Source organism: Solanum lycopersicum, chromosome 4 (genome assembly GCF_036512215.1).
Source record: "Solanum lycopersicum chromosome 4, SLM_r2.1".
Classification (NCBI taxonomy): Eukaryota; Viridiplantae; Streptophyta; class Magnoliopsida; order Solanales; family Solanaceae; genus Solanum; species Solanum lycopersicum.
In genome coordinates this window covers 36880217-36900290 of record NC_090803.1, presented here as the reverse complement: position 1 = coordinate 36900290, position 20074 = coordinate 36880217, and the positions used below count along the sequence as shown (strand labels likewise).

The window sequence follows — 20074 nt, the reverse complement described above, 5'->3', positions numbered from 1 at the left end:
ATAATGAAGAAAATATATTTTAAGTTAATTATAATGCAAGTGTCAATAAAAGAAGAAAAAATGTAAAAAGAAGAATAAAAAAGACACTATTTAAAGTCTTTTCACGCACTTCATGGAAGTGCAATACACATTTTTTTCCATATCAACATTTTGTATCTAATAGGTACATGTTTTGAACAATTTAGGTGCTCAATAGGTACAAGTCTCAATTGAGATGTCTAAGTGAATTATGCGGACTACTTTGAGGGGCGATATATGACTTAAAAGCCTTTAAAATTTAACTTTAGTTTATGTTGTAGTAGTGTGTGCCATTCATACTCGACTCACGGAAATAATTAGTAATAGCTTAATTTAGTTAATAGATCTAAGTCCAAACCTCTACTTATTGCTTATAATATACCTGTGTGTGTGCAGTAATAATTATTATAAAAAAAAGTGAATGCCAGAATCAACCCAAATCTTTGCTTCTAATAAAGAGCGTCAATTGTAGAATGCATTTGCACAAAGAGGAAATTTTTCTCTTCTAAGAAAAGATGGGTCTTGGACAGGAGGAGGAAACATCATATGCTTTTGCACAAGGAAAATGATTTCAAATGCGAAACACTGAATCTCCTCTTTTTGTAACAACCAAAGCTCCACTAGCAGAATGCATACCCTCAGGCCTTGCACCATACACTAACACAACAATACACACCCCATGCCCTCCCTATCTTTCTAAGCGAACACACCAACTGTTTGGACTGCAATCATCAATCCTTTTCTCAAAACAGACATGACCCTGCACCATTATAACTCTAAAAACAGATACTAGAAGAGATGAAACGACCTATAAAGATATATGTTATCTTTCCAGAGCAATGAAATAAAAAACATCAAAGACAATAAACACATCTGTGCTGTCTCGTACAAGAACAACATACAAGTGCACACTGCACCCACAAAAGTTGGTCAATGTTTCAGATGAGCAATCACTGTGCTTTGTTTTTTGCATCTTCTATTTCAAAGTAAAATTCAATTTTTGAAACTCAAAGCTTGATGAGATAACTAGTCATTACATAAAAGACACTAGAAGAAAACTCAAACAATAAACAAAATTGAAAAAATTACTTCAAGATTAACATGTTTCTGCAATTTAATAATAGTCAAAATTACTTGAACATTATTTTTACACCCCTAAGAAGGGCTAATACAATTTCTAATTTAAATGTGTGAGGCCAAATTCTCTGGAAGAAGGCAACCAGGAAGTTGACGGTGCCTGGGTTCAGATTCTATGGAAGTTAAATCGATAATGAAGAAGAAACCACAGAAGTACTTGCACAAACTTCCGACTTGCTCACCTATCATCTTCTTCGTACCACAGTATTTTGTGCACGTTGAGCACCAATTGCCTGTTGTCCTTGAGCCCCTGCTTGTCCGCTAGTCTGTTCTTCAGCCATGTTCATAGCTTGGGTCATAGCATTCATAACAATGAGTCCAAGAGGGATCAAATACATCCACTGAAATAAAAATCACAAGAAAAGAGTAAAAGATGAGTACAGGAAATATTTACAAGAAGCTAATTCAATCAGACTCACATATTTAGCCCAGAAAGATCTCTCTGGAGGCTGCACTTCGTCGCCCTCTGCATTCTCTCCTACAACAGCTTCTGAAAATATAGGTGTTCTGTTCCAAAAGAATTTTTATTACTGACTAGCTTTAACATTCAAAGTAAGTTCTAGCTACTTCAAGAAAAGTACTGGGACGAATTCACGGAAATAAGAAATCAGGGAGTTTTACAAGAAAAGCAGAGTTTAAAACTCAAATGAACCATTAATCATCCACAATTAATCTTGTTGATGATGTTGAAGTGAGTATGCCAATGGGGCCTTCCCTCAAAATGTCAAAGAACCCTTCAACTAGTGGAAGTGGACCATCCACCTCTAGCAATGTCAAGGGTCCTTCAATCTCTATTTCTCGCAAAAACCAAATGAAAAGAGAAAAGGTGGACCTATTATTTTAGAGAGCAACGGGAAAAAATCGGGTCCTTTTGCTAGGTGGATGTATGATGCAGGGCTACATTTCAATTATATTAATTACAGAGTTTTGGTAAATTCATTGAGGCAATAGGCTGATATTGGCCGGGAATGAAGCTCACCCTATCACGAGGTAAAAGTTCTTTGTCTAAAAATGAGGTGGAAAGATGAACCGAAGTAGCTTGCTTTGTCTTGGAAACACGAAGTAGGAAGATGAACCAACCAAACCAGCAGATACTCCTATGGCGTTGGGACATATTTGGAAAGCCAAAATTCCACACATAGTAGCTTGCTTTGTCTAGTTATTGGCAGAGGAGGTAGTGCTGAAACAAGATAACTTGATGGAAAAGGGGACCCCTTTATGTTCCAGATGTTTTGGGGGAACTGCAGAACCAGTGGTTCATATATTTATACATTGCAAGGTCACAAGTCAACTGTGGAGATTATTCCTCAGACTCAAACAGATCTTGGTCCATGACAGGGAAAATCACAAAAGCATTGCGTAGTTGGGAAGAAGCAGGAGTACAAGCTAAGAACAGAAACAACTGGAGAATTGTACCTATAGCTATATGGTGGACAATATGAAAGGAGAGGAACATTAGAGTTTTTGAGAATATGGAGAATACTATACAACAAGTCAAAATGAATTGAATTGACTTTATGTTTTTGGTGTAAACAGATAAACTCTAATGATATTTCCCCTATCATTGATGTCTTAGACCCATTATAAGGATAGTACAGTAGATTTTGAGGTCTTTTGTAAATATGATTTCAGTACATCCCATGTACTGTGTTACAGAAATATAAACACTTGCCTGTCAAAAAAAAAAGCAATCAAGATTGTAGAGGATTATAAGGTCCAATGGAAAACTTATGTATGTTCCATTATGATGGATAAATGGACAGCAAAAAATGGAAAAATGGCATTAATGTTTTGGTGAATTCTCCATGGTAGTGTGTTCATTGAATCTTATGATGCTACTGACTCTTCTACTGATTCTAATAAAATGTTTAACTTGCTTGCGAAAACTATCTTGAAAATAAGCAAGGAAAACATCGTACAAGTTGTGACTAATAACGTAAGTGAGAATACGAAAGTAGGTGACATGTTGAAGGAAGTGTTGCTGTATATTCTCTAGACTCTTTGTGTTGCTCACTGTATCAACTTGATGTTTGGCGACATTTTCAAGAGAACCTTGCATTCTACAGGTGAATAACTTGATATTTAGTTTTCCTCTTTAATCTTCATACTAATTTTCTATACTTACTAACTAAAAAATTGTTTTTGAACAGTTTTTGCTAAGACTATTAAGATATATTCTTATATCAGTCAAAGGGTGCTGTTGTCGAACACGATGAGGAGATACACAGAGCAAAGAAAATTGGTAAAATCCACCAACACAAGATTTGCAACAGTTTTTATTGACTTGGTATAATGTTTATATGCAAAATAAAAATTTGAAAACCTTGTTTATGTCAACTGAATGGAATGAGAGTGTCTATGCAAAGGAAGCTCTAGGGAACGAAGTTGTGAGACACATCATTGGTCCAAATTTTGGAACGACATTGTTCAAGCACATAAGTTGGTGGCCGTTTAGTTAGTGTACTTTGTTTAGTTGATGGGGAGAAAAAACCACCAATGGAATACATTTGTGAGGGCATGGATAGGACCAAGAAAGTATTGAAAAGGCATTTCATTATGATGACAGGAAATATGGGAGAGTTTTTGAGATCATTGATGCAAGGTGGACGGATCAACTTCATCAATCTTTGCATGCAGCCGGACATATTTTGAACCCATGTCTCTTTTATAAAATAATGACATGAAGACTTTAGTCAAAGAAGTGTGGCGGGATATCATGCATGTGTTGAGAGGATGATCCAGATCCCAATTTGCAAGACAAAATATGGGAGGAGCCTGGTGTTTACATGAAAGTTGATGGGCTACTTGAAATGGAATCAGCCCTTTCAGAAGAAACCTTAAGGACACCAGGTGAGCATTTCAACCTTTAATTGTGTTTAGAGCTTAAGCTTTTAAGCTATTACTTATTAACTTTTAAAATAATTCTTCTACAGTTGAATGGTGGATGCAATATGATTATAATGTCCCAAACTAGCAACAATTTGCTATTAGAGTTTAAATTTTAATTTGTAGCTCATCCAGTTGCGAGAGAAACTGGAGCATGTATGAACATGTGAGAAACTATACTACACTATTACTAAATTTAATACCATCACTCCTAGTACTTACTTTCAACAACTTCTGTGCACATTCACCCGCAATTCACGGATTGCCTTCAAGTTCTAATTTCATTGTTGTCATTACATACGTACTTACCATGGAAGTTCTATTCTTGATATGCTATCTGCCTTACATAGTCGGTACATTTTTTCAGTAATAATGTCTGCTTGTTGGGGACGTATCCACAGGTCAAGGTTTACAAGTTGATAAAACCACAGACAGATTCAGACTACCAGCTGTGAACTCGTGAGCTCCATCTCTTCCTAGAGTAGCTGAGTCTAGTATTTTGATGTCATATGAATATACAATTTTTGGGTAGGTCGGGCTCTGTCCCAACCATAGGACGGTTATCAGACTCTTAAACGCTTTTGTAGGTAGGTGACATTTTTTATGTCAGTTGATATCAGTGGTCTAGTGGTGGTTGCAGGTTGGTTTGCTCGGTCAGGTATGGCACTGGATGCAGGTTTGAGGCGTGACACCCCACCGGACTAAATTGACATATTTGGCTTTTCAATTGTCAAATCAATCAATTTTAAATATACCAAAGTATATTTGTCTTTTCAATATAAAATCCAAGTATTTGGAAACTATAAGAAAGATACTACTCGTTGGAAATATTTTAAGATGATAATATTTAAATTATCCTTCTAAAAAAAACGTTTAAATTATAATGCTCCTGAGGAATCTCCTTCGAAGTTTAATAAGGTTCCCTTTCTAGAAGAGAAATAACAATCTTTCTGGAGAAATGGTGTAAAACTAATACAACCAGTAGATCATTCTTTTTTTTAAAAAAATCTCATATGATATAACGAGTTAAGGGTGACACACTACAAGGCTATGTTGCTCGAACTCTTAAAAAATGTGATCAGGTGCCTGGTCGATCCTTCAAAAGTAGGCAATTTTGGAGGATCCAACATGCGTGCACCAACAATTTTAGAAACTCCGAGCAACTTAGCAGTTAGGTACTTGAAGGCTCTCTCAAGGAGATTACTAGCTAATATGAACTCCCTGATTAAAATACATAGTAATATCCGCCAATTATCAATGAATCTGAAAATCATCAGCTGGAACGTAGGGGATAAACAGTGAAGGAAAAGGGGGGTTAGTACAAAGAGCAACGCAACAATGGAGGGCAGATATTTACGTGTTAGTAGAGACTAAGTTAACTGAGAATGAGACACAAGTGTATAGCCAATTATGGCAAAATAGGTGAATGGGGGAATGTCATTTGAATGCAATTGGTAGAAGTGGAGGGATAGTTGTGATATGGGATAAGAGATACTGGAGAGGGGAAGTGATAATCAAAGCCTGACTGTCAAGTTTGAAGGCATCAACCAGGTGCTTACCTGGTTCCTTAGTGCAGTATATGCTTCTTGTGATACTGTGGCTAGGAGAGAACTATGGCAAGAATTGATCAACATCAAGGAGGCTTGCAATGGACCGTGGGTGTCTTGTGGTGACTTCAGTCTCACAAGATATCCGAATGAAAGATCAGAAGGGAACAGAATAATAGGGGCCATGAATGAATTTACAGAGTGGATAAATGAGATGGAATTCATTGACCCCCCACTCTTGGGGGGTACCTACACTTGGAGAAGAGGAGACACTCGCACATCAGCTTCCAGAATCGACAGATTTTTATATTCATCTCAATGGGATGAATCGTTCACTCAAATCAAACAGAATTTAATGCCCAGATTAGGGTCTGACCATAATCCCATTGTGCTTGATTGTGGGGACCTAAACTTTAAGAAGACATACTTTAAATTTGAGCAAGGGTGGATGGTTTTGCTGAGAAGATCAAGAAATGGTGGATGTCCTTCAATGTGACTGGCACAGGATCTTACATTATGGCTTCTAAATTAAAGATGCTGAGATTGCTTTCAGAGGATGAACTTCTTCAAAAGGTTCACCTAGCTATGGAGTTTGAGGAGGTGGCTAAAGAAGAAGAAATAGCTTGGAGACAAAGATCTAGGATACAATAACTCAAACGAGGTGATAAAAATACAAAAAAAATTCACAGGATTGCAACAGCCCAGAAAAGATACAACTCTATTGATACTCTATTGGTGGAGGGGAACTCAATTTCAGATCCAGGAGAGATTAAAAGAGAAATAAAGTTTCTATAAGAAATTATACGCAGAAACTGAACAGTGGAGACCTTATTTCAAGCTGCAAGGACTGAATACTATTAGCGAAGAAGAACGAGATTGGTTACAGAGCCCTTTTGAGGAGGCTGAAGATGCTGAACAGCATCAAATCATGTGCCAGCGACAAGGCTCCAGGCCCTGATGGCTTCCCCGTGAGTCTTTTCCAAAACTTCTGGGAAGTCTTGAAAAATGATTTTATGAAGGCATGAATGCAGTCAATCAGTTTCATGGGAGACGTGAGTTTGAGAGGAGTCTCAATGCCACCTATGTGGACCTTATTCCAAAGAAGTCAGGGGCTGTCGAATTGAGAGACTTCAGACGAATAAGTCTCATTGGAGGAGTTTACAAAGTATTTGCCAAGCTCCTGGCAGAGAGAATGAAGAAGGTAATTAGCAAGCTAGTCAACAGGCATCAAATGGCCTTTATCCAGGGAGACAAATTCTAGACGCAGCCCTAATAGCAAGTGAATGTGTTGATTCAAGGATCAAAGTTAAAACCCCAGGGATCATGTGTAAGCTTGATATTGAGAAGGCTTATGATCATGTGAATTGGAAGTTTCTTCTCAATATTTTGAAACAAATGGGGTTTGGAGAACAAAGGTTGAAGTGGATAGAATTTTGTATTAAAACTGTTAGGTTCTCTATTTTGGTGAATGGAGAACCTATTGGTTTTTTTCCCTCAGAAAGAGGACTGAGACAAGGTGATCCTCTTTCCCCTTTCCTTTTCATTTTAGCTATGGAAGGACTAAATAGTATGGTGAGGGTAGCCACAACTGGCTAAAAGGTTTCAAGTTGGGCAACCAAGCTGGAGTAGATGTACAGATTTGCCATCTTCTCTATGCAGATGATACTATGATCTTTTGTGAGGCCAAGGAAGAGCAGGTATGTTTCATCAGGATAAACCTAATAGTTCTTGAGGCAGTGTCAGGGCTTTTTGTGAATTGGAGGAAGAGTAGTATGTTCCAAGTTAAAGATGTATCTAATATTCAGTGCCTGGCAAATATTTTGAGCTGCAAAGTAGAAAATCTGCCAACTACATACCTGGGGATGCCACTAGGTAACACCCACAAAGAGTTAGAGATATGGGATGGAGTAGTGGAGAAGACAGAAAAAAACTTAGCCACCTGGAAGACACAATATCTTTCCTTCGGAGGAAGAATTACATTGATCAATGCAGTCCTGGATGCCCTACCAACTTATGTTATGTCCCTTTTCCCCTTACCTGCGAAAGTGGAGGAGAGATTGGATAAATTGAGGAGGAAGTTCCTCTGGTTGGGCAACAAGGAAGGAAAAGGTATTCACCTGGTCAAATGGCAAACTGTACAACTTAGTAAGCAAGCTGGTGGGCTGGGTGTTAAGAACTTGGGGCTGCAAAACATGTCTTTTATCGAAATGGTTGTGGAGGTTTGGTGAAGAGGATCATGCTCTTTGGAAGGATGTTATCATCAGCAAATACGGACAGACTGAACAATGGACAACCAACACTGTGACTAACGCTTATGGGGTCTCAGTTTGGAGAACTATCAGAAATTTGTGGCCTAAATTGTCCGGGAGCATAGGTTATAAGGTGGGTGAAGGGACTAGAATTCTATTCTGGAAAGACAAATGGATCGGCCAGAACTCCCTCATGGAGGATTTTCCAGATTTACTCTTTCTGTGACAATCCTGAAGCATCCATTGCTGAGACCTGGACTAACCAAGGATGGAATATCATCTTTAGGAGGCTTCTAAATGACTGGGAGATTGAGAGTGTGGCCAGCCCAGTATTGTGAATGGCGAGCGCCTCATCGCCTTTGGCGAGAGGCGAGGCGAGGCCTCCTTGCCATTCCCCACTGAGGCGAGGCGGTATGCAAAAGGCGGCCCATGGCGACCCATGGCGACCTAATGGTGCCAGAAAAGGCGGTGCCTTTTTTATTTTTTTTAAAAAAAATATTTGACTTAACAATATTAGTCAAAATTAGGGCTTTTTTTTTATATTTTCAAAATCTGCTGCTGCGCACTCTTCTCCCCGACTCTCTTCCCCTCGCGATCTCTTCTATTGGTCTCCATCATCTTCGAGTTGCTACTGCTGAAGACCTGAGGTATACCTCTTTTTTTCTGTTCTTCTTCAATTTTCATTTCAGACTTTTAGTTCTGTTTTCTTCAAGTTTTCTTCACTGCTTTTTTTCCCTCTATTTTCTTCACTCTGTTTTGTCCCAGATTACTGTAAAATGCCTTCTGTTTTCACTGTGCTGTGAGTCTATGACTGCTGTCCGTTATTTTTTTGAAAAAAAAATTAATTCATTCTAAAGTATTATAGTATTTGTAAGATATGTAATTGCTATTGAATTTTGAATATTATATGTGCAATTCAAAATTTTTAATTTTTGGTATTAATTGGCGCCTCGATTCAAAAAGGCCAATGCCTCGCCACTTGCCTCGCCGCGTGACGAGGCAGGCCCTTATCGCCTTTTGTCGCCTCTCGCCGTCCAAAACACTGAGCCAGCCTACTGCAAAGGTTGTACGATTTCTCTGGTTTAAATACCAGCCCTGATACAATCAGATAGAGACACAATAGGGATGGAGAATTTTCAGTTGAAAGATTGTACAGAAGAAATCTGATCTGACAACCTGGGAACATCCCTGGACCTTGGAAACAAATATCGAAATCTAATATCTCTACCAAGATTAAGGGTTTCACATGGAAGGTATGTAGAGAGCATGTCTCACTCAGGAGAAACTGAAAAAGAGAGGTTTTGAGATTGTCTCAACGTGCTTCTTTTGCAAGGAAAAGGAGGAAACAAATAGCCATTTGTTCCTCCATTGTAGAGTGACTTCTCAGGTGTGGTATATGTTTCTTAATCTCATCAAAAAAACTCATCCAAAAACCACGGATGATGCCTGAGCATACGACAGATCTTCTAACCTGCTGGATGAGAAGAGGTGGGAGTACAAAACAGAGAAAATGGTGGATCCTAGTTCCTTCTTGCATATGGTGGTCAGTCTGGAAGGAAAGAAACAATAGATCTTTTGAGAATACTACTAATCCAATGCAGAAAGTAAAAGAAAACTGTATTAATAGTTTATATCTTTGGTGTAAAGAAGAGGGTATAGATGAGGTAGAACAGCTAGTAGACTTCTTAGGCTATCTGTAATTACGATTACTTGCACTGTAATTTTTTTGATGGTTGACAGCATACCCACATTGCTGAGCAATATAACTTTACCTTGCTCAAAAAAAAAAAATTGCTTTATGCAAAAGGAGAATACAAAGTCGAAGAAAAAAAGAAATAAAAATTACAATGACTTGCCTGGGTGCCTGCTCAGTAGGTTTTAGGACTGTATGCGAGTTAAAGGACCATTTTGCAGGCTGAAACAGAAGCACCAAACATAATATCAGTCATAGGATTAGCATCTTATTACATGAAATTCCTTTCCTCTCCAGCACCATAAAATATGAGAAGGGAAACAAAGAGATAAAAGAAAAAGTAAAAGAACATGGGTTTCAATCAAATACAAGTTTTTAATGGGTTCATGCACTTAAATTGTTGGGGAAAATACAACTGCCAAGTGGTGAAATCATGAGGTACTTCTAGCTACAAATATTGATATATGACCATTTCAAAAGAATATTAATATATGAGGTTTACAAGAATACCCGCAAAAGAAAGGGTGTAAAAGAGATAAATGTGCAAGTTAGGGGAGGTTTGTATGTATTAAGCCTAACGTTAATGATACTTGTTTTCAAGTTTTATTTGTGATAGTTGAATTTGGAAATCGTGTAGCAGCCCTACAACTCGGGGAAACTTTGTTCACACCTTACGGTTTGTAGGGGTTAAAAGGTTTATTTCATGATTAGTCAGTCCTAGGTGCTGGTCATGGCTTCAAATTGGACCGTGATAATCGTAATATTAGAGCTTATGATTTCACAGGATTCTATGAACCATGGAGTAGACTAGCTTCAAATTGGGTCATGCTAATCGTGGTACTAGAGCTTCTGTTTACACAGGATTCTTCAAATGGAGCACAGTGTCAGGTGTCGTCTCATATTTCGCATATTGTGCACCAGTCTAATAAGCAGGAGGCTACAAGATTTTTTCTTTTTTTGAATATAAGCAGGAGGCTACAGGATATTTTAGAATCAAATCAGTTCTTTCTTTCAATAGATGCATTTAGTCCCTAGACGCTGGTCATGGCTTCAAATTGGGTCGTGATAATCGTGGTATTAGAGCTTATGATTTCATAGGAATCTATGTATCATGGAGCAGTGCCAGGTATAGTCTCATTTATATCGTGCGCCAGACTAATAAGCAGGAGGCTATAGGATATTTAGAACCAAATCAGTTCCTTCAATCGAAGCATGTAGAGTCAGTCTGAGACACTTGTATAACTTTTTATGGATATGGCAAGAACTAGGGAATCAGCTACATATGAAAGAGGAGACACAACCATTGGCCCAGAGGTGGCAGCAGACGACAGGGAACCCCCACTAGAGGTCAAGACCAAGGCTGAGACGGGTCATGTCCCGGGACATGTAGGGGCGAAGGTCGACCCCGATTTGAGCATCCAGGGCACTGGAGTTGCTTGTTGTGTAGAGGACATTGTAAAGTAGCAGCAGGCACCACTTCCTATGGTAACAGAGACAGGCCCAGTTGGAATGAAACAGGCCATAGAGCTATTACCTGAAATTGCTTCTGGGCAGGCTCAAAAGGAAGGTTGAGAGCTGCAGATAGGCAGACAGATAGTCTACTGGAGAATCTGGATGCTTGTGACTGAACTTTTGAAGTTAAAAACTCCTCTCCCCGGATCTAAGGAAGATGAGACCGATGATGCAGATGAGGGCCCTCAGTAGTTCCTTTTTTGAAAAGGAAAGTAACAGTGGACCCTCAGTAGTTCCTCAAGGCTATTCGGAATGCAACCAACATCATGAGTATCAGTTCCTTTTTTTGAATTATGCATAAATGATTAAAGATCTGAAACAAAGTCTTAATATCATTAACATTTCTACAAAGATGGCAATTCACCAATTCCATCTATTCACCGCTACAGCCATCACCCACCATTATCAACAACCACCACTGTTGTCAGTCACTACAATCATCTATCACTACCATTAGACACTATCTAAAATCATCACCGCCAACCACCAGTACAACACCACAACCAATCAATATGACAATTATCACATCAATCACCACTATATATCTCCAACCACCGTCATCATTCAGCACGACCATTAGTTCCCGCTATCACCCATCAACTGTCACCACCAACTACTACCATCAGCTTCTACTACCAACCACCATCCTCAATCAACACTAACAACGACCACCGCTAGCCACTGCCACCACCACCAATCGTCATATATGTTTTTAAAAATATTAGATTGATTTTTATTTTATCAAACTTTATATTTTATATTCTAAATGAAGACAAATTTTACACATTCAGATGTTGAAAAAATAACAATCACAATTTTTTTTTTGATAAAGCAATCTTAATTATTAAGTACAGATCTTAATACATCTTAATATTTAAATGTATATTCATATTCAGACATCTAAATCTGAATGCACATCTTAATCTTCAAATGTGCACCCAAATTCAGATGTCTTAATTTAAGTAAGAACAATGAGGGCTTGTAGTTTAATAGATTGGAACGCTATGCATCCACCTGGTACAAAATGAGAGTGCCAAAGTGTTGAGATTTATTTCCGGATTAGTGGACCCATTATATGACAAGATAGAATTCAAGATGAATGACTTATCGCATGAGGCAGTTGTTGACTATTCTAGAGAGTTAGAAGATAGAGGCAAGGGAAGAAGAGAAACCAGAAAGGAAGGTAAGAAAGGCTAGGATTAAGGGTTCTTTTGAGAGGCATTGATTCTGGTAAGGGAGGTGGCGTACGTGGTTGTGATATAACGTTCATGTAACACCCCCGAATCTAGTACACTAAACTAGGGCTAGGTGTGTGGGGGTAACAAACCATGGAAGAGGGCGAGGGCCTATAATACCTAGGAAATTGTTGAAGGAAAACATTAACGTCCCAAGCCAACTTGGCGAAGGGCAGTGTGGTCACCAAAGTGACTTGTCGATCCGCCAAGTGCACCCACAGTCACCTAGTGAACTGTCCCCATGGCCCTAGGTACTGGAAAATAGGGCGAGCCAGGTCTGAACTGACCGTTCTAGTGGGCTCATCGCCAAAGGCCTCCTCCATCAGCAAGTGGTCTGCCTCCAATGAGTGAGCTACTGGAAAATTAGGTGAGCCAAGGGCTTACTTGGCAAGTCGCCAAAAGCCCTTGGGCAACGCTCAGCGTGCAGCTGCCTTAGAAATAAGTTGGGGTCTTTAATTTCTTTTCATAGTTTTCTTAATTCTATACAACGTCGTTTTGCTCTTAACCTAGAAAAGTATACAAGGATTATATTCCCAAATTTCCCCCAACTTAAGTCATTCTCTCAAGAACCAAAAAGAAAATCCAAGATCTTCCTCTCAAATATTTCTTTCTCTAGAACTTGAAGAAGAAGAAAGAGTCCTCAAGCATTTATGGGCTTCGTAATCAAGGTATAATGGCTTTTCATCCATGGGATCCTTTCTCCCATGGAGTCCCCAGGGATTCCCCAATTGTGAAGTCTAAATCCCGAATTCTAGTTAGGGTTTCTTCCAATATTGTGAGTTATGATGAATGTTGATCAAATTGAGTGATTATGATTGTTTATGATTGAATTGGTAGGAATACATGTTTTTGGGATGAAATTACATTTACCCATGCCTATTCCATGTTTCTAACCTAGAATTGATGAAATTGGGTTTTATGCATTGAAGGGAAACTTTATGGGTTTAGATATCCCCTTATAGGATTGATGAATTATGACTAGAGTTGCTTGAGATTAAAGCATATATGATGACTATGATGTTAATTGCTAGAGAGTAAAGCATAGATGATGATCATGAGATGTGATGCTTTGAGAGTAAAGCCTAGACTGTGAATTATTGATTGTTGATGTTGTAGTATGGAAGGGATACTTCCTACCATGAGCTTCTAAGCATGATTGTATTAATGTGAAAGGTTTACTCTCATGAATGATTCTAGGTTGAAAGGATTTCTCACCTAAAATGAATCTAGACTAACATGTTAAATAATTGATGAGGCTAGAGGCGACTAACCTTGACCTCCATATGTGAAAGGGTATGTGGTGATTTCCCGTACTCCCTTCGAATTGAACAGAAGTGATTCCTCACGTTTCTATTACGGTGAATGGACATGGAGGTGAGTACCATGATCCTTATGAAATGATGTGGAGGCGAGTACCCGTGTCACATGATGTGATAGTGGAGGCGAGTACCCATGATCTTAAAGTAAGGCAAGAGGCGAATACCCATTAGCCTTTGAAAGCTAGGCAAAGAGGCGAATTCCCATTTCTTTAGAAGTATGGATAATGTGATTATGTTATGAAGATGATTAGCATGGAGTGTTGCTAGATATGCCATCCATGATGTAAGCTTGATTAGAAGGCAGATGACCTAAGTCTTGGCTAAGTTCAAGTGATGTAACTTAAGGAAGTATTCCTCTATCATTATGATGTTTTATATGTATTGATTATGCTTTATGCCTTATATTGACTAATGTCTATGTTTATGTTGTTTATGCAAGCTATCATGTTTAGTACATGTTTGTACTAACACATACTCTTGCCTACATTTCTTATCAAAATGTAGGGTCCGGCGACATTGGTTCTCACGTTGATAAAGGAGTGAAGATCTGGTGAGTCCTAATAGCATTGGAGGATTTGACTACCACTTTCCATTATGTTTTGGACTATTGTATGGGCTGTGTCCCAAGGATATTTTGTTGTTCATGTTTAGATGGTTTGAGACAAGTGTTTATAGACTTCCGCTCGATTTATAAAAGACACTAATTGTATTGAAATATTTTAAAATTTTTCGTACCATCTCCTACTACTTTATGTTATGATATGCTAAATGGCTTGTACACCTTGTTACATCTAGGGGTACCCTGGGTCATGACAGTTCAAATAGTAGAGAAAATAAGAGTTTCTAATGGAAAAAGAAACTTCCACAACCTGTAGATTTTCCTGCTATTTTGCATATTTTGGTGTACAGCTGCATACAAGATATTGTAGGGCTCATTATCCACCAAATTTTGAACCAAGCGGCATGTATCCTTGAGGGATTTCTCGATTATTACTAACTGTCTAATTTCTCTATTGCATACCTCCTGTATGGGATGGTATATTTTCCCACAATAGAACACTTCACTAGTAAATAGTAGTTGAAAGAAGTTGAATCAAATTCATTTTGCCTCAATCATTGGGTCTAAAACAAAAAATCAAAGTTTAGCAAATACAGAGGTTCATTGAAGAAGAAGCTTTGATTTCCATAGAAATCTAAAAATATTAATGTTATTTTCCAAAAAAATTACCATATTAGCTTTTGGTAGTAGTTCTTTAGAGACTAATAAATGCTATCAGAGGAGAACACGTAAATTGGGATGACTGTCCAGACTATGTACTTAAGTTACCACTCCGACAGCTTAAAACTTTCAAATAGAGTAGTATCAATCCATTGCCTAATCAAAATTTCAAGCTCAAATTTGGGTACTAGTGATTACACACATGTGATATGCTTCATATAAGTTGGATTGAAAGGATGGACAGATTGGAAGGTGGATAGGGCGCTCTAAGACTTATGGATCAAACTTACAAACTTCAATTGACGAGGGTACTGGCATGCACCAGGGGAACCATAATTAACAGCCAGAATATTCACACCGTCCTGCAATGAACATATTAAAGTCAAATTCCTGACAAGGATAAAAATGAAAGATTTGCACAATAAAGTGTACATTGTATCAACTTAATTAATTTGCATAGTAACGAAAAATCTGACCTCACATGTCTTTACTGAAATTCAAGAGACAACACTTAAACTAGACAAGGTAAACCACCTTTCTGCCTTAGAAGACAAGGCAAAATTCAATGCATGCCAAGTTGAAAGATAAAGGGAAAAAGTTCATGTTGAAAAATCTGAGTTTAACTTGTTTTCTTTACTTCGTACAGTAGCCGCAGTACTTCACAAAATGCTGTTATCCAAGATAAAACAATATTCTTAACCAGCTCCGTCCAACATCAAAAGCAGAAAGAAAGGAAAAATGAAATGGAAAAAAACATATTATATCAGAACCAACATAGTCAAATTAGGTAATAAGTATTGGGTTGAATATTACCATATGTATGAGAAAGTGCTCCTCCAAACCATCCCGTGGAAGACACCTCTGAGGCAAAAATAGTAACAGCAGTTAGATAATAAGCATGTCATTTGAATCTTGCAGTATTCCAAGATAATTTAAGTACGATAAGGCAAAATCACAATGTAAATTTAACTGCCTTAAACGGAAAAATATGAGTATAAAGGATGTGACTGACAAGGGAGAGCTCCCAAGTTAGAAGAAATTCAAAGCAGTCGAGAGATTTAATTGATTTTTGCCCGTGTTAGATGTTTACACTCCTCAAAAACAGAAACTGGTGCACAGAGCCATAATATGAATTATCTAGTCTATCCCTCTTCTCAATTTATTCCTCTATTTTCCTAGATGTGAACACCTTTGCGGAAAAGTTGTTAAGAAGTCTCTTGAATACTCAATGAATCATTTTAATCTATAAAAATTTACGGCTATCTGGCTGCTCCGCCACCTCAGCCTTTAGTCCCCAGTCTCTTCATATTAATCTTTATTTTGTACCTTGGATTTGCCAATTTTTTAGAAGTTATCATACATAATTATATAAATTTTCCTAGGGAAATATGAACTTTCAGAAGAAAAACCCAAACAACAAGGCTTAAAGGCACATACGCAAATCCAGTAGCACCAGGAAGAAAGATTAAGTTCCAATATTTCTATTAAAACTCTATGACAAACTACAGCAATTAAAGTTGGGACATACATGAAACTACTCTTTTTAGACAATTAAATTTTACTGGTTAAAATGCCCTTGCTAGGTAAAAGAAAACATCCCAAGAAAGTATGTATTAAATCACATGAAAGTTTCTTCCCTGAAAGAAGGTGTCCACATATATGCCCTTGCTAGACAATTGCTCTGTCACTTACCACAATACTCGACTTTTTAACCCTAAGACTTCAATGTCGTAGGAAAACACAAGTGCCAATCAAAAAGAGTCAATGTCATTAGGCATAAAGGCATGGGCAAACATCAGATCACACAAAGGCAAATATTCATGTCATTTCAAACAACGCCTTCCTTTTAAAAAGAAAAAAATTAGTAACTTAGTGTATTTCTAGCAATAATTAAGATCAATCAGTAAATTGGTTGTACTTGCACCATATTTACATCAAAAGACTCGTAAGAAACTGGAGCTATTCTAGTCTTCTATAGGGAGCTTAATACATCTAGAATCTCCACAGTTTCTACCAAGTGAGACTCTCTACACCGAAAACTACACCTTGCTTTTGAAATTTCAAATGTACAAACAAATACACATATGCTGATAATTTTAAACACAATAGTTCCAAACTTACTGCTTTCACTGAGGAAACAACATATTCTCTGCCTGAAAGGTTCAATACGTTGGATGGTACTCTTATTTTGTAAAAGTCATCACCTTTCAAGAGTTTCTGCATCAAATAAAATTCACAATGATAAGTCAAAAGTACAACAAAGGCAGTATGATTGTAAGAATGGAAAATTCAGTTACTTCGAAATCCTCCTTCTCTGGTCCAATAAAAGCATTTCTGGAGAAGCGAAGCTTTGTCAGCGTTTGCATCTGTGACAGAAAGTGGCAAAGATCTATTAGTGGCCGGATGATAAAAAGTCAATCGTCAATCGCCATCCAAGACATACTCATGTTATTGCCAAAAATCTATTGGTGACGGTAACCAAGTGTTTATAAAAGCGCAAAAAAAAATGAAAAGATCCATGGGAACTGAAGTGAAAAGCGAGAAAAGAAGTTCACGCCTCTTTGAAGTGAAGTGCTTACAGGTAAAAGGAATAATGTCAACCAACTATGGATTTAGTACAAAAACATCAAATTGCAATTAAAATAATAAAGCTCAACATCCAATATACAATATTGCGATATTACCTACTCCTACGAGCTGATGTTCAGAGGCAACCAATTCTCATTGAAATCAATTCATGCACCACAATTTGAAGCGCATACTTCTCTTAAGACCATGGCTCCACCCATGAAAGAAGAATAAGCCCTCGCTTCATCGCTTTAAGCGACAAAGCAATGACTTGTAGCAAAACAGACAACCAACACTGAAGACATACTCTTAGACTCACACTCACCATGGCTATTAGATCCTCTCTCCAACAATGTTTATGAGTCCAATTATATGGAATGACTATTAAGATCACAGGTTCTATAATATTAAAATGACAGTACAGAAAAACTAGAGACTAATCAACGCTTTGAAGAATTTGCAATGCCAAGTATAAGCTCATTCCCATCTAGACAGAAATTTGCACCAATAACCATCGTTCCTTACCAACTACAACACTTGAATTAAATACTATTGCAAGGCACCCAATAATATCTGAGTACAGACAAGTGTAACTCCTGTATACTGCCCATCAATATTTAAACAACATTTGTGCTCTTGCAAGTGACATCTTGAAGTCATTAATGTATTTTTTTTATTTTTTTTGTGATGACAAGGAAACCAGTAGACTCCAATGTGGAAGTCCCAAGCTTAAAAGGAGTGGTTAGTGGCATTACTCTTTTTTGCTTTTTATCAAGATAAGGTGCTCTTTTATGAGGCTGCAAAGAAATTATGGTTCTATGAAATAAATACACAACTTGCTGATATCTGCAACTTCATATTACTCAATAATAACTATAATAAAAATTAGTTATTAGGACAGTTAAAAGAAATAATACTACTCAATATTAGTTAATACCAATCTGTATTCAGCAATATATATATATATATATATATAATCAATCATAACAATTGTTTGACAAAAGTAAGTGATTAATAATGACCTGGGAACCGTGAGAAGAAGATTTAAGGCGAGCAGTAAAGGTGCCGGCACGGGAGAAGTTGGAGTCACCAAAGGCATGTTCCAGAGGGAACTGGATCTTTGAATCTGAATCAGAGACCAACCTCTTCCGGATCGACTGAGGTGTTGCTGCGTTGACGTTGTTGGGATCGGAACGGGATCGGGATCGGATTCCACCTTCGAGACCAAACTCTTCATCGTCGACGAGAAGCTCGTCGGACTGGAAGCCAGAAGACGTTGTAAGGATCAACAGCAGGAAGAAACCGGCTGCAACTACAGTTTTGGTTCTCATTATTCAAGGATTTTTCGGAGTAAACACTTAACAACTAGTATGCTTCCTCTGGATTCCTGGGCTAAATAAGTGTAGTAAAATGGAAAAAAAAAAAATATTCCACATCCTAAATAGTAGTACATGTTATTTCTTCTTTTTTTTTTTTCCTTAAAATTTCATACGTTAATTTTCTATTTGTTATGCTAAAAACAGAAAAATAAAAGGAAAATTAATTTATAATATAATCCCATAAAACACACAATTATGTTTTAATTATTATTAACCAATCCCCAATAACAATTTCAAAAATTCAAATTTTAAAATTTATCATTCAATATTCTTTCAACTTTGATTCAAACTTTTCACAAATTTGAAAAAGATACATCATTAATATATCAACCTTGCTAAGACATTTAGAATTTATGAATCAAAAGTAAGGTATGAACCATACTAAAGCGATGAAAACATTGTTGGGGGGGGGGGGGGGGATTTGTTTGTGAATAAGAAATCGACAATTATAGTTGAATTGTAGATTGATGAATTGATGAAAAACTAGACATCACATACATCGTAGAAGGTAATTCATTTTCAATAGATTATTGTGTGGTAATATATATATATATATATATATATATATATATATATATATAGGTCTTATTCTATTTTTAAAATACTGTAGTTCGTATAAAAAACATTATACATGTATTTATTGTCCATAACATTTATATTTGTGAATAATACATTACATTGTAGTAATTAATATGTATATCATCTACATATTATAAACTTTGAAATTTATTGAATATGATATACATTGCGCTAAACAAATGATGTAGGTGTCTTAAAATGTTACTCGGAGAACCGCTCTTAGAATATAAAAGCATATTGTAGGAGAAACTCAGATATTCCAATGGTGTACATACATGTAAATTCCTGCCTTAGAAAGAGCTAAATTTGGAAAGCGCTAAGTTGGAAATAGCTAAATTGAGAATTATGCAAGTTATGCTTAAGTTGTGAGTCTTGGATCAACTTCAAACGGTCATAAATTTTAGTACACGATGAGTTGGATGGCTTATAATATATAAAATGAAAGGTCTTGGATTCGTCTTTCCAACGCCTTTGAGTTTGCTACATTTCCAGCTCGTATGAGGGATATATGCCCGTTTGAAGTCAGATTGTCCTGTTAAGGCAAGTTTAGTGAGGGGTATTTTGGTCTTTTTCTTACACCAAATTTTTTGGGATCAATATGATTTGGATCGGTTTTACAAATCCTAAATTATGCTTAGGATTTTAAGAGGAGATCAAGAAGAGGAAAAGAAGAGAAAAGGAAAAATGATCAAGGTTTCTTGCGAATCGAGGAATTGTTTTGCCAAATCTAGGT

At 37.2% G+C, this 20074-nt stretch overlaps 1 protein-coding gene across 1 annotated transcript; it reads right to left on the bottom strand.

Annotated features, from left to right (window-relative positions):
• Positions 1-1015: 1015 nt before the first annotated feature.
• Positions 1016-19277, bottom strand: LOC101263404 (uncharacterized). Its single transcript, XM_010321569.4, has 8 exons — positions 18406-19277; positions 17113-17181; positions 16937-17032; positions 15629-15676; positions 15106-15177; positions 9694-9752; positions 1575-1662; positions 1016-1496 (listed from the first exon to the last, which is right to left on the bottom strand). Exons 1-8 carry the CDS (start codon positions 18712-18714, stop codon positions 1341-1343), a joined length of 897 nt encoding a protein of 298 aa, XP_010319871.1. The 5' UTR covers positions 18715-19277; the 3' UTR covers positions 1016-1340.
• Between the last annotated feature and the right edge of the window lie 797 nt (positions 19278-20074).